Raw genomic sequence first — 15,399 nt, 5'->3', positions numbered from 1 at the left:
CCACGGCCCCTCCTGCCCAGGCCCCGGCCCCTCCTGCCCAGGCCCCGGCCCCTCCTGCCCAGGCCCCGGCCCCTCCTGCCCAGGCCCCGGCCCCTCCTGCCCAGGCCCCGGCCCCTCCTGCCCAGGCCCCGGCCCCTCCTGCCCAGGCCCCGGCCCCTCCTGCCCAGGCCCCGGCCCCTCCTGCCCAGGCCCCGGCCCCTCCTGCCCAGGCCCCGGCCCCTCCTGCCCAGGCCCCGGCCCCTCCTGCCCAGGCCCCGGCCCCTCCTGCCCAGGCCCCGGCCCCTCCCGCCCAGGCCCCTCCTGCCCAGGCCCCGGCCCCTCCTGCCCTGGCCCCGGCCTCTCCCACCCTGGCCCCTCCTGCTCTGGCCCCGGCCGCGCCCTCCCTGGACCCTCCCGCTCTGGCCCCGGCCGCGCCCTCCCTGGCCCCTGCCATTGTGGCTACTCCTGCTTCGGCCACGGTGTCACCCACTCTGGCCCTTCCTGTGGCCCCGGCCGCGCCCTCCCTGGACCCTCCCGCTCTGGCCCCGGCCGCGCCCTCCCTGGCCCCTGCCATTGTGGCTACTCCTGCTTCGGCCACGGTGTCACCCACTCTGGCCCTTCCTGGTCCGGTCCCTGCCCCCCCTCCTCAGGCCCCAGCGGCACACACTCTGCCTGAAGCCCCTGCGGCCCATCCTGCACAGGCCCTATCTGCACCCGCTGTGGCTCCTTCTGCTTTGGTTCCTCTCCCTGCGGCCCCTCCTGCTCCAGTCCTAGCCACCCAATGCAGTTTCACGCAACAACTGTCAAATGGCACTCAGAACAGGACAAGGCAGAAAGTGGTACCTCCAGTTCTCCCAGGGAGCTTGAAACCCCTAAACAAAACCTCAATCATGGCCCTACAGCCTCAGCAAGCCCCGACTACATCAGTCCACAAAGCCCTCATCCCACCTGCGAGAGCTCCTCCACCATCAACTCTAATGTCAGGAGATTCAGAGTGCCCATCACTGCTGCCTGTGATCGGGCCTCATGATGCTGCTTCAGAGGACGATATTCCACGTTGTCAGAATGACTTGCTGCCTGAATCTGTCCAGAGAACTACAATGGAGACTATGCTCATAACCTCTCCATCAGTGCCACTCTCTGAATCTCCTCCAGTGCAGCAACTTCAATCATCCACGGCAACCCAGGCATATGAAGGAGTTGATCAGGGCACACTGAGCTCCTCAGTGGTGTCGAACAAAGTAAAGGTCAACCTGAAAGGTGTGTAAACAGTAACCATATCGTCGAGGGCAAGTATGGCATTTGTGAATGAATGAGGAGGATATATGGCAATAGGTCCTGGTCAGCGTTGTTTTAGGTTGAAAGTGAGGTGGTCTCCATTTTGATCTGGTTTGCAGTTGTTTCCTGGCCTCTGCCAAACTCTATAAGTCATTATTCTTAATACAAAGAGAGTAAATGTTGGCAAGCTTTTCAGGTACTAGTATCAAGGCAAGGCTTAGTGGGCAGGGTGTTTATTTGCACTTTTTTATCTGGGTATTTAATAATCAGGAGCAGGTTATCTATAAGGCAGGCTAGGGGTGCTCAAGGCAGTTGTAATGCCTCAAATTCATACTTTAGGTCCGCAAATATTGTGATTGGTAAATTACTCCTTCACCTTGGAAATCTAGGATACTGGTCATGAATGTAAGAAATGCACCTCATTTTGAGATTTGGTGTTACAGCTTGATGTAGTTTCTGTAAAATGTTAATTTCTGATACATTCTGTCAGCAGAATTAAGAACAAAATGTAAAACTATGTTGATAAGGCCCTTCTCTGTATATTAATTACACTGATTACTGTTCTTAATTCATTCATGATGAGGTCCAGCCCTAATAGCCTTTGAACTGAGTGGCTTGCTAAGCCATTTTAAAGGGCAATGAAGGCCCATGTGTGGGCCAGACAGGATAAGGACGGCAAATTAACTTCCTTAATTTCAAAGAACCAGATGGTTTTGTAGCTGCTGTCACTGCACCTAGCTTTATACCCCATATTTAGCTGATTTGAATTCCATTTCTTCTGCATTGGGATTAGAACATCCGCTCATGTGACATTTACCCAGATTTCTGGTTTACTAGCTCAGTGTCATTACCACTGCGCTACTGTCTCTCATTCCCCCACTTACCCCAGATCAGTTCATTGACTGTACAAACTTCATGTTGCTCATGAGAGCATGCTGCCAGACATGGTTACAATCTGAACTCAACATTCCAGCTGATGTTTGAAATCTGAGGAGTGGGGAGCTCCCTGTAGTTGTCACTGGCACAGGCTCCTACTTCCCGTCGGGTTGGTGCTGGAGAGGCAGGAGGCAGTGGTTCTGTGTTAGATGATTTTGGGGAGAGGCAGGTAATGGGAATTTTGGGGAGGAGCATGTTCTTGTATTGAGTTGCTGATGGTTTCTTTCCTCGCTTCCAGCAGGAATTGAGGCGGCCGACCCGATGAGTTTATTGGAACAGTTTGAAGTCACTGAGGGTGAGACAAATTTCAGATTGGATGTATGGATAGATGCAGTGGACCTGGGTCTGTGCATGACAGTTAAGAACTATGCCCAGAGCTGGCGTTCCAGTTTGGCTGGTGTTTCGTACTGATTACTTTTTTGTTTCTTTTCCAGTGTCAGAGGAATCACCCCTTGGGAACAGCAGTGGGTAAGTACAGTTTCTGTTCTCGGACAAGAGCTGCATCAAGGTCTCCTTCCTTGGTATCTGGCATGGGGATTGGATACAGGACTTCCTTCTGGTGGCAGAGGATGCCTCCCAGATTAGGATGGAAGGGAGAGTGAACGTTCTGCATTTTAGTCCTTTATTTCTGGGTTTGGGGCAGAAGTGTGGTCGGGTGCTCTTTGCTGTGCTGTGGCTGAAACGACTTCTCTTTTCAGGTCAGAGGTTCCTGAGGAGTGGAAACTATTAGATCACATATTTGGAGCAGAATTGGCAAGTACAGCAGGTGAGTCTTAGTGGAAGGGATATGTGTAGAGGTTTCTGTGGGGGGATGTAAGTAGGGTAGTTAGAGGATGTGTGCACAGGGTTGGTGTAGGGATGGGTGAGTTGAGAACGGGTTTGAGGGTGCAAGGTGGAGGTAGTATGTTTCTTTTAGGATGATTTGGGTTGGTGGAGTGTGACAGGGTCTGGACAGACAATTTGCTGGGAGCTTGTGCCTGCTGGTCTTCAGCAATTGGCTGGTATCAATGACCGTCTGCATCTCTTTGTAGGTTTGACGCCTCCAGCGACTCCTCCGCATCAGATATGGAAATCACGACCACCACCAGTAAGCTTTCTGGGCAAACGAAAGTTGCAGGAAACAGCTGAGGGCTTTGAGGGCTCTCCAGTTAGGACTGCGAAGCTGATTGATCCAAAGCCTATGGCACAGAATAACCGGACAAAGTGTTCAAGCCTGCAGTCTTCAGTTGAGCCCCCGCTCACTGCTGCCAATGGCTTTGGGGATCACATATATTGTTTGCCAAGAGTCAGCACCCAGTCGTCATCATGCAACATCTATCCACCGACTGTGGGCAAGCCAGATGTTGCTTGCCGCTGGAATATCAAGCGCCAAGCTAACATTACCATTAAACCCATTACCTCCCTGAATCGTCAACGCCGAAGCCCAACTCGTCAGGCCCGGGCAGGGGACAAGCAGCGAGGAGCTGGCCCTGGTATTGAAAGGAACACGTCAGATTCCCAGAAGACATTGCCGGGAGTTCAGGTGTCCTCCAACATGCTTCCCACTGGAACAGGAAGCGAGAAACCCAGTAGGAGCTTCTCATCAGCAGTGGACCAAAGAAACATTGGAGGCGACACTGCAGAGGGAAACTGTTGTGTAACTGTAGCTCCCGCTCCAAATGGAGAGACTGAGGGGAGCAAACCTTTTGATTCTTCCCATTGTTCAAGAAGGACTCGGACCTCCCCGTGCTATAGGCACCAGCGGTATCTTAGCTCCTCGAGTTCCACATCCTGCTCCCGCTCTCGGTCCCGGTCCCGCTCTCGGTCCCGGTCCCGGTCCCATTCTCCTACGTGGAAAAGGAGACGGTGAGATTTGAATAAAAACCCTTTGTTTGAATGCTAAAGCAAGGCTGTTCAATATGCCATAAATATACAATTCAGCCTTATAACTGACAAGTCCAGCCTGAACCCCCTCAAATTATTGAAAGTGATCCAGGTAGATGGGTTATTGAAATGCTGTAAGCAGGTAGAGAAAATGGTCAAGAGGTCAAATGGAATGTTGACCCATCACTTCTAAAGGACCTAGAATACAAGGGAGTAAAAGTCATGTATCAGCTGTACAGGTTACACCACAGCAATAAGCCATTCTGCTCCTGCCTTTGAAAAGATCATAACTGATCTGTGGTCTCCACATTCCAGCTTTTCCACATCTCCTTGACTCCCTTGTAGATCAAATATCTCTATAACCTGGCCTCAATGTACTCAGCAACTTGGTATTTGTTGCTGCTTGTGAAAGAGAATTCCACAGGCTAATGGCCCTCTGGAGGAAGGAATTGTTGATTGTCTCCAGCTTAAATGAAAAACTTTTTTTTAGGAAAAACTATTCCATTACAAGGGGAAACATCCTCTCAGTATCCACCCATTAACCCCACCTCTGAAATGTTGTATATTTCAATAAGATCACCCATCATTCTAAACTCAATGAGAATGGGTCCAACTTGTCTCTAGGCTATTTTTATAATGGTTGCAGCATTATACATCTTTTCTCCATTTGATACCCTTTCTAACTTCCTTAGTTAGCCATGAATTGCACTTTCTTTCCATCTCTTTTCCTGAATCAAATAGATCTTTAGTTAAAATTATGGAATATCTCCTTGTGTCTGTTACCATTTGTCTACCATCTTAATTTTTAATCTATTTTCCTATTCCAGTTTAGCCAACCAAGTCATCAGATCTTTATCATTGCCTTTTATTTAAGTTTTTAAGATTCTGGTTTCAGGCTCACATTTCTTAGAAATTGAATGTGAAATTCTATCGGTTTGTGACAATAGAATTATCTCAACCTAAACTTATGCCCTCTAGTTCTAGACTCTATCCGAGGGAAAAGGCCTTGTCTATTTACCCGATCCACGCCCCTTGTGACTTCATAAATGTCAATAAGGTCACCCCTTACCACCTGATGCTCCAGAGAAAACAAACCCAAGCCTATTCAGCCTCTCCCTATAGCTCAAGCCCTCCAACCCTGGCAATATACTTGTAAATCTTTTCTGAACTCCCTGTCGAAGGGAGGCCAGAATTCTCTTTCCCATTTCGTACATACAAGGCTTTATTGAGTTACCAACCCACCACTTTTTCCTTTCTTTTTTCTTGCCTTTTTCAAAATGTCATTGTCCCAGCTATAGTCACTTACCTGCCATATCACTCAGTATTTCTATTTGAGCAATAACTTCATCTATCTTGTTTTTAAATCTTTGTGTGTATTCACCTAAAGGGTCCTTGTTTCTGCATTTTTATCATTTTCCTCTACTTTGTCCTTGTTTGCTATTGTGCAATGTTTGTGTACTCTGTCCCTTTCTGTCACCTGGTTATCATGACCTACATTGCAATTCTACACTACTATCTTGTCTTCCGCTTTAAATTCCAAATCTCCCCTCAGCTGAAATCTTCCTCCATCTCTTCAGTTTATAGCCCTCTCTACAGCCAGAATTACATCACTCAATGGAAGGTATTGGGGTATGGGCAGTGCCAAGGGGCTTGTAATCCAGAGCCCCAGTTAATGCTCTGGGGCATGTGAGTAGGCTTCCGTGAATTGTCCATTGACAATTCAAAACAGTTTCATTGGTTGTAAGTGCTCTGAATGTCTTGAGGTGATAGAACTTTTGGTCAATTGCAAGGCTTAGTAACTTCAACTAAATGTGTCCAGGGCAATGCAATTAATGGGCGGCAGCTCATTCTTTTAGACCTTAAGAGTAAAACCAGGAATAATGTTATGCTGGGGAACCTGGTCTGCTTTGCTTTTCATAAAGCTACTAGAGCAGGTTAGTTTTAATCTGTAAATATTGCCTTTCCACTACCATTGGCTGGAGCTTATGGGCTTTTTTGCCAACTCTGCTTGGGCACTGTTAAACATTGTTTTGTAACAGGGATAGTTACAGCAAGGGAAGCTGAGAGATTTTGCTCATGTTTTGCCAATAACCCCATTCTGTTTGGGTGCAGATATGGCAGGAGACGATCCCGTCATTCTCGACACAGTTCACGATCAGATTCCAGATCGAGCTCACGTTCCAGGTCATGTTCCAGATCAAATTCAAGATCTGACTCTGGATCTAGGTCCAGATCAAGATCATCGCGAAGACGCAGTGTTCATATGAGGTAACAAATCACTGAGCCTGGGGAGACGGTAGCAAGAATGGGATGTTCCTGACTGGGGGATATATCTTTAGCCGGGACACCTAGCGGTCAAAATGATTTTTATTTTCCATGGCTGGGTATCAGTAAGGAATGACGGGGTGCCAGGATGGGTCTATGGGGATTCCCTGGGTGCTGGGACAGCTAGGAATGGCAATAGGGGGTCACTGTCATGCCCTGTTTGTTACTGCTCATACTGTCTGGGCACATTTAATTGTTGCTGTTTCTCTAGTTATTTCACAGATACTTATGACGTGTTTCCTGAGGAACCGAGATGTCAGTACTCGAGAGCTCACTCACGAAGAATTAATCAGCGACGGGAACTTGCTATAGTAAGCCGTTTATTCTACTACTCCGACATCTCAGCTCAGATAGAGTCTGCAAAACCAGCTCCCTGACCCCAGGCTCGCCACTCTATTTGAAGGCAGACTGACCCCTGAGTTCGAGCTCTCCAGGGAGGGGGTGAATCCATGACCCAAGTCATCGTCACCAATTTCCTTCCCCCTTGCTGTTCACTGTACGTCAGTAGATGGGTACTGATGACCATTTGTGTAAATAAATTGTATCACTGTGGGTCCAAGCCAAAGGACAGGAATTCAAGTTATGTTCTGGTCTATTTGCAAATAGGAAGAACGGCGAGTTGTTTATGTTGGGAAAATCCGGAATGGGATGTTGCGTGAGGAATTGAGGAGGCGATTCGAAGTGTTTGGAGAAATTGAGGATTGCAACATTTATTTCAGGAGTGAAGGGTAAGATCAGTATCTGCCGAGTATTGTTCTGGAGTGGCGAGGTGATGGTTTTACGTTCGCTGTTCCCTGTCTAGCAGTAATGAACCCTTTCCAGTGCACATTTAAACACCTTTTGTGAGACCTTTGTGCACCAATCAGTTGGCCTTTATGATCTGACTCTTTTTTTTTGAGGACATGCCAAGGTTGCCAACAAGATTGTGACAGTATCCAGGCTTGGGCTTACAATTGGCAAGTAACATTTGCGCCACTCAAATGCCAGGCAATGATCTTCATCGATAAGCGACAATCTATCCACCATTCTTTGACATCCAATGGTGTTACCATCACTGAATCACCCATCATCAACATGGAGATTACCATTGACCAGAAACTTGACTGGTCGTGCTGCATGTATCCTGTCTGTAAGAGCAGCAGAGGCTCTTATTTCAGCCAGTAACTCACCACTAGACTCCCCAAATCCAGCTAAAAGACAAATCAGGGGTGTGATGGCATACTCACCACTTGCCTGAGCATGTGCAGCTCCAGTGACACTTAAGAAGTTGAACATTATCCAAGACAAAGCAGCCCACTTGATTGGCACAACATCCACAAACATCCACTCCCTCCACCACTGATGCTCAGTAGCAGCAGTGTGTACTATCTATAAGATGCACCATAGAAATTCACCAAAGATCCTCCGACAGCACTTCCCAAACCCATGACCACTTCCATCTGGAAGGACAAGGATAGCAGATATTTGGAAAGATCACCACATGCAAGTTTCCCTCCAAGCCATTCGCCTCATGAATTGGGGGTATATTGCTGTTCCTTCAATATCGCTGTATGATAGTCCTGGAATTCCCTCCCGAGGGCATTGTGGATCAACCTGCAGCACTTGGACTGCAGCAATTCAGTTTGCTATCACCTCGAGGGCAACTATGGATAGACAGAAAATGCTAGCAGGCAGCAGCGCCTATGTCCCACAAGTGAATAAAAAAATCTATTTCCCATCTTTTGACTGCACTCTTCTCCCCTCCAGTCTGATAGGCCATTCGTTACTATTTTGGCTTTCTGTACCTTGGCGCATTTTACATCCAAGCTGTCAAAATCGTTCATTCCAGGGGCTTGTTACTGAATTTTATTTTTAAAAAATTCTTCCATGGCATGTGAGAGGCTGGAAAGGCATTTATTGCCTATCCCTAATTGTGCTTAAATGGAGTGGCTCTCCAGGCCATTTCAGGGGGTAGTTGAGTCAACTGCATTGCTGTGGGTCTGGATTCATACATAAGCCACACTGGGTGAGAATAGCAGATTTCCTTCTCTAAAGGGCAACTGTGAACCAGGTGGTTTTTATCATCATCAACAGTAGTTACGTGGACACCAGCAGAATAGCTTTTATCTTCTAATTAACCTGTTCAGAGATGTTATTACACACCTCTAGTGTAATTGGGATTTACCTCTCCAGGGTAGGACACCACCACTGTACCATGAGGGGTCCCTTTTTTGGATTTTCGTGCTGTACCAATTCTAGCTCTGGTTTAGAAAAGCTTTTTCTTCCAAATTTTTAAAATTAAATTCAGGTTTCTTCATTACCATGGTGGAATTGAAACCAGTGTCCCAGCCCATTAGCCTAGTGTTCTAGATTCATGTTCAATGACATTGTCACTATATTGCTGTCTCCCCTGACTCAGTGAAATGGGATTTTTTTGTGTGACCCTGTCACATCTCCAGTGTGCTTGCCCCCAGTGGACACTGTTTCATTTTTTTCTGCACTTTGTTGAAATATCATGCAATCTAATGTTTTGATCTGTGTTTAGCAACTCATCAAGAATTTCTGTTCAGCTGAGATTTTATTAACATTTTCTAACTGGAGAATGTTCCTTTCAGAGATAACTATGGTTTTGTCACATACCGTTACACATGCGATGCATTTGCTGCTATTGAGAATGGACAGACGTTGCGTAAACCTGACGAATTGCCCTTTGACCTCTGTTTTGGTGGCCGGCGGCAGTTTTGTAAAACCAATTATGCAGATCTAGGTGAGTTCAAGAAAATGCAAATTGGAGTTTGGCCTCCAGTTTTACCTCCATCCCAACCTCATCCAGCATCATCTCAGCACCAGGGTGGATTCATGCACCTCCTTCCCCAAGTGTGTTATTGACCAGAGGCCTCGGAGAGATCAGTGTGTGGTCATTACTCCTGTTGCAAACATGATTTTTTTCATAATTATGGGTGAATGTGGAGTTAATCCTACCTGTGTTAGTGGTGAAATGGGAGTTATTCCTGCTTGTAATTGGGGTGAAAAATGTGGGGTTACTCCTGCCTGTATCAGGGTGAATAACATGCCATAGATTCCCAACGGTATGTAAGCAGGCCATTTGGCCTGTCAAGTCAACACTGATCCTCTCGAGAGCATCCCACCCAGATCAACTCCCCTACCCTGTAAACTTACATTTCCCTGGATACTGCAGGCAATTTAGCAAGGCCTATCCACCCTAACCTGCACATCTTTGGATTGTGGGAGGAAATCAGAGGAAACCCACACAGACACGGCAAGAATGTGCAAACTCTATGCAGGTGGTTGTCCGAGGGTGGTATTGATCATGGGTTCCTGTGTTGTGGGGCACAGTGCTGTCCACATTGTGGGGTTACTCCTGTCTGTATTGGGGTGATTTTATTTTTCCATTAGGATGTAAGCTGCAAAACAGCTATTATTTATTACCACACTTATCCTGGAGAAGGTGGTAGTGAACTATCGTCTTGAGCTGCTTGCAGCCTGTGGAGTTGGTCATGCTTGGCACATATGTGGGCTGAATGCCAACTGGCACTCAGCCTGATTGCTGGCTAGAGTCTGACTGTTGTCCAGACCTTGTTTGTATGTGAACGCACATTTTCAGTATCTGAGCAGTTATGAATGATATGAGCATCCCCATTTCTGACCTTATGATGGAAGGAAGGCCATGGATGAATCAATTGAAGATGGTTGGACCTAGGACAGTGCCCTGAGGAACTCCTGCAGAGATGTTGTGAGGTTGAGATGACTGACCTCCAATAACCGTAACTGTCTTCCTTTGTGCTAGGTATAATTCAAACCATGTGAAGGGTTTTCCCCTTATTCCCATTGATACAGTTCTGCTAGGGTTCCAATTGTGATTTTTGATGTCAAGGGCAGTCATTCTCAACTCCTGGAATTCAGCACTTTTATCTATGTTTGGACCTCGGCTTTAATAAGTTCCTGGTGGAACCCAGAGTTACTGCTTGCTGTACTGAGGGTGAATCTAATGATATGTCGGAGATTAATTGGAGAAAACTTTCTCTTTCAGATTCCAGTCATGCAGACTACAGTTCTTATTCAACCAAAAGCAAGTTTGACTCTTTAGACTTTGACACTTTATTAAAACAGGCCAAACGGAGTCTTCGGAGGTGACAGCAGTGACAGCGGAGGAGGGGAAGGAGTGCAAGGGAGAAGCAAGTCTGAGGGCATTGTGTCTCCTGTTTACATGCTGCTACTGGATCAGATTGAGATTTATATATAAACCCTAGGTGTCTGTGTGACTGACAGAATGCAAGAAGTGTCTTGCCATCTGCGTCAAGCAGTTCACACTTTGGAGAGATAAAAAGAAATCTTTTTAAAAAATCAAATAAAATATATCTGCTAAATGCTGTTGCTGATCATTTCAAAGCATCAGATGGATTGGAAAGTGAGTGATCGACTGGGTGGGTGTGGGAAAGGAGTGTGTTAGGGAAGGCAGAGGGTGGGAGTTGGGGAGAAAGGTGAACACTGGGAGGTACAGTGTTGCTACTTAATCTGCTTCCACCACTGAGAAGATTTCAGTTCCAACAATTGCTGCACAATACATCTCGCTCAGATCACAAATAGGATTTGCTTTTCTGCCACTGTAAACAGCCTCTCCTCCTTCAATTTAAGCTTTTCATCTTACGTACAAAATTTGGTACTTTTTATATATTCAAGTCTGAGTCACTAGTCTTTTCCCAGAAAGAGTAGTAATCCTAATACCATTCCTTGGGGAGCACCACTCTTCATGCCTCCAATCTGATAAACCATTTGTTACTATTTGTTTTCTAACCCATGGCACATTTTATATTGGAGTTGCTGTGCTTTTTTTAATCGTGGGGTTTGTTAATGAAGTTTTAAAAACATTCTTCCATGGGATGTCAGTACTGTTGCCATTTGTTGTCCATCCCTAGTTGTCATTTGACTGTGTGGCTCACTGGGCCATTTCAAAGGGCAGTTGAGCATCAACAACGATGCTATAGATCAGACTGGTCAAGGACAGCAGATTTTCTCATAGGTCACTGCTACTGAGTCTAGGTTTCAGTTCCAAACTGTTAACTGAATTTAAATTTCATCAGTTGCATGATGGTATTTGAACTAGTATGTTCAGAGCATTAACCGTTGGCCACTGGGTTATTAGCAATGGTGACAATAATACAATGGCAGGCCACTGTTTTCACTTAATCCAATCTCTTAAAGTACATATTACATGTGCTGACTCATTACTGTGAGCCTGACTTCTGTCTACTAAAGGTTACAGATATGAGTACACTTGGCCCTAATCTTTGCAAATGGAAATAACAAATGCTGCACTTTTTCAATTCAAGAAATAGATGATAGCTATTGTGATTCTTTGGTCAAGGTGACATCTTGACCAATCGGAGTCAACCTGTCTTGTTTAAAATTTATGATCACACAGCATTGCCTTTTGTGTAGGGCACTGCTTGTCACTGGCCACTCGGGTGTTTTCCTATCTTCTTGGTGGTGGAAATTCAGTTCGTACACCTTGTGTCTCTCACTGTGTCTCACACCTGCACACACACACCATGGGTGCTGCGGAAAATATAAGCACTACCAAGAAAAAAAAATAAACAGGGGTTATCACACAGTATTGACTTTTGTGAAGGGCACTGGCCACTTGGGTGTTTTCCAAAAGAATTATAAAAATGTTTTCCCTTTTGATTTAATCCCTGCCCTCCCCTTCACTGTTTGATCACATAGCATTGCCTTTTGTGAAGGGCACTGCTTGTCACCGGCCACTCGGGTGTTTCCTTTCTTCCCTGGTAGTGGAAATTTCATACACCGTGTCTCACACCTGCACACACACACATCATAGGTGCTAGGGAAAAGATAAGCACTACCGCAGTTAGGTGGTAGTGTGGGGGTTAAAAGGAAAAAAAAATGGTTTTCCCTTTTCATTTAACCCCTGCCCTCCACTTCACTGATCACACAGCATTGCCCTTTGATGTGAAGGGTATCGCTTGTCACTGGCCGCTCTGGTGTTTCCTTTCTTCCTGGTGCTGGAAACTGAATAAAGATTCGTGCACCTTGTGTCTTTCACTGTGTCACACCGGCACACACACATAACATGGGTACTGGGGGACAAAATAAGCACTACCACAGTTAGGCGGTAGTGTGGGGGTTAAAAAGAAACAAATAAATAAATGTTATCCCTCTTGATTTAACCCCTTTCCACCTTCACTGTTTGATCACACAGCATTGCCCTTTGATATGAAGGGCACTGTTTGTCACAGTCCATTCGGGTGTTTCCTTCCTGGTGGTGGAAACTGAATAAAGGTTTGTGCACCTTGCGTCTTTCACTGTGTCTCACACCTGCATACACACAACACGGGTGCTAGGGAAAAAAATAAGCACTACTGCAGTTAGGCAGTAGTGTGGGGGTTAACAAAAATAGAAATGTCAGACGTTCTAAAAAAAACAGGTGTGTCAGAGGTTCTGTTCACTCAGAGCTGGCTCTGAGGGAATTGAATCAGTGTCAAGGATCCTCCAAAGGTAAATAAAGGGGGACTTGGTGATGGGATACTGGCCTCTATAAGAGAAAAAAAAAATCCCTTTACATTGGAATTTCTGTGAATTGTACTGACATGCAAAATGAAAAAGTTTCATGAAACAATTTTTTCTGTAATGCCCAAGTTCTGTTCTACAAAATGGCTTTAAAATGATATTAATTAAAAAGTGGTACAGGTCAATTTAGTAGGATTGATAATTGACAAGTTCTTGGGATGCTGATCTACATGCCACATTCTTAAGAGATGTGGTGGTAGCGATGTTCTGTGCTTATCTTGCAAAATTCTATGGACTTTTGTTTAGTGTCTAGAGATTGGAATTTGTGGCTGTAATCCAAAAATTTAAAGGAGCAGGAGAGGAAACTGGGAATTACTGGGCTGTTAGCCTGACTTTAGTCATCAGGAAAGTATGAGAGTAGTAGAGGGTTGTGGTGACTAGACACTTGGGGGAAAAATGGATCTGTTTTGGCAGAGTCAGTGTGGATTTATAAAAGGGAAATTATGTTTGACAGACCTTTTACATTTCTTTTTGAGGATGTTAGTGGGATTAAGGGAGAGTGTGTATTTGGATTTTTCAGAAGGCTTTTAATAAGGTCATAGAGATATACAGTGTGGAAATAGACTCTTCGGTCTAACTTGTCCAGACTATCCAGATATCCTAAATTAATCTAGTCCCATTTGGCCCATATCCCTCTAAACCCTTCCTATTCATATACCCATCCAGGTGCCTTTTAAATGTTGCAATTGTACCAGCCTTCACCACTTCCTCTGGCAGCTCATTCCATACATGCACTGCCCTCTGCTGAAAAAGTTGCCCTTTTAAATCTTTTCCCCTCATCTTAAACCTATGCCCTGTAGTTTTAGACTCAGGTTTAACTTAACTGTTTATTCAGTTACTGGTCTTGACAGCTTGATGGCCTTTGAGGGCACTGACACACTGCTAAAACTTTCTTATCTTCAAATAACCCCCTTCAGGGTTCTTAATACTTCAGGTCTGGACTCTTCAAACTAAAACCATTATATTGATCTAAGCTAATTCCTAACTGTTCTGAACTAATCCTTTCCCTAGAAGGAACTGTACTTCCATCTGACAGCAGCTTGATTTCTGTGAACTGATACAAAGGATTTCCAATCTATGGGATTTTCCTGAACTAAAACTTAATTCTTGATTATCTTAAACCAAAAACGAGCAAATGCCATTCACTGTTTATTCTCTTTGATTATAAAACTGTTGCAGTATATTCAAACTCCATTTTATCACTGCAGGAGGGCTCCAGACATCTATTATCAGGCACGTACTGGTTTTAAATGAGGACTCCAGAAATAGAAATAAATGAATTATTAAACATCCTAATGCACATAGACCAAAGCCAGCATACCACCAATTTGAAATCATTATATATTGATTAGGTTAGATTCAATTAGATTCTCTACAGTGTGGAAACAGACCCTTTGGCCCAACAAGTCCACACTGCCCCTCCAAAGAGAAACCCACCCAAACCCATTCCCCTACCCTATCTTTACCCCTGACTAACACACCTAACACCATGGGCAATTTAGCATAGCCAATTCACCTGTATTACATCACAGTAAGATTGGGTGGTTGGACAGGTAGTGATTGGAGTTTATAAGAATGCAGGATTATCCCATAGTTGTGTTCAGTTTTAATAATGCCATGGATACCCAAATTGATGATGTTGCCATAAGATCCCCACTACTCTCAGCTCTTGCAAACTTCTTTGTTGAATTCCATGAGACATGTCTCCGATGGAATGATTCCTAACCTCCAACCCCTTGCATGTCTCTGAAATTGTGTTTGCATCCACATGTGAGAATTTCCTTACACTTCTTAATGGGCCCCGTTCTGTGCTGAAAATCACCTTTGAAATGAAGCAATTAACCAAGCTCTCTTTCCTCGAAGCCAGGGGCTGTCTACTTCTGTCTACTGCATAGTTTCTGGTTTGCAATCAGTAATTTGCTGATTTTTAGTTGGTTCGAATCAGCCCAGCACCTGGTTCTGACACTGGACTTACTTCAGAAACGTGAATTGAAGAAGGCAGTAGTCAGATGTTTCAGGGCAAAAGAATCTCTTTATTTAAATGCAAAAAAAAGTTAAGTATGACTCAAGAAATAAAAGGCAAACACAATAAAAGAGTGAAATTAACACAATTATACAGAGGACAGTAATTAAATACACTCTTAAACAAAGGTTACAACACTATTCAAAGCTAAATAGCAGTTTTAATCACAGGCACTTTCTTCAGGCTCTGGATCAGTGGTGCTGGAAGAGCACAGCAATTCAGGCAGCATCCGTCGAGCAGCAAAATCGACGTTTCGGGCAAAAGCCCTTCATCAGGAGTAAAGGCAGAGAGCCTGAAGCGTGGAGAGATAAGCTAGAGGAGGGTGGGGGTTGGGAGAAAGTAGCATAGAGTACAATAGGTGAGTGGGGGAGGAGATGAAGGTGATAGGTAGGGAGGAGAGGGTGGAG

The 15,399-nt window shown here is 45.2% G+C and overlaps 1 protein-coding gene across 1 annotated transcript in view; it reads left to right on the top strand.

The window, feature by feature from the left end:
- LOC122561404 (peroxisome proliferator-activated receptor gamma coactivator-related protein 1-like) overlaps positions 1-10,748 on the top strand; it is a 22,223-nt gene extending 11,475 nt beyond the window's left edge. The window contains exons 5-15 of the mRNA XM_043713168.1: positions 21-465; positions 586-1,239; positions 2,432-2,488; positions 2,628-2,661; positions 2,892-2,959; positions 3,225-4,038; positions 6,169-6,324; positions 6,593-6,692; positions 6,988-7,109; positions 8,976-9,127; positions 10,412-10,748. Of these exons, the coding sequence (XP_043569103.1) occupies positions 21-465; positions 586-1,239; positions 2,432-2,488; positions 2,628-2,661; positions 2,892-2,959; positions 3,225-4,038; positions 6,169-6,324; positions 6,593-6,692; positions 6,988-7,109; positions 8,976-9,127; positions 10,412-10,515 (2,706 nt within the window). The 3' untranslated portion in view covers positions 10,516-10,748. The remainder of the gene's footprint in view (positions 1-20; positions 466-585; positions 1,240-2,431; positions 2,489-2,627; positions 2,662-2,891; positions 2,960-3,224; positions 4,039-6,168; positions 6,325-6,592; positions 6,693-6,987; positions 7,110-8,975; positions 9,128-10,411) is intronic.
- The last annotated feature ends 4,651 nt before the right edge of the window (positions 10,749-15,399 follow it).

Source organism: Chiloscyllium plagiosum, chromosome 22, assembly GCF_004010195.1.
Source record: "Chiloscyllium plagiosum isolate BGI_BamShark_2017 chromosome 22, ASM401019v2, whole genome shotgun sequence".
NCBI classification, from domain to species: domain Eukaryota; kingdom Metazoa; phylum Chordata; class Chondrichthyes; order Orectolobiformes; family Hemiscylliidae; genus Chiloscyllium; species Chiloscyllium plagiosum.
Note: the sequence above shows the minus strand (reverse complement) of the source record. Positions and strands in the feature narration are given on the sequence as shown.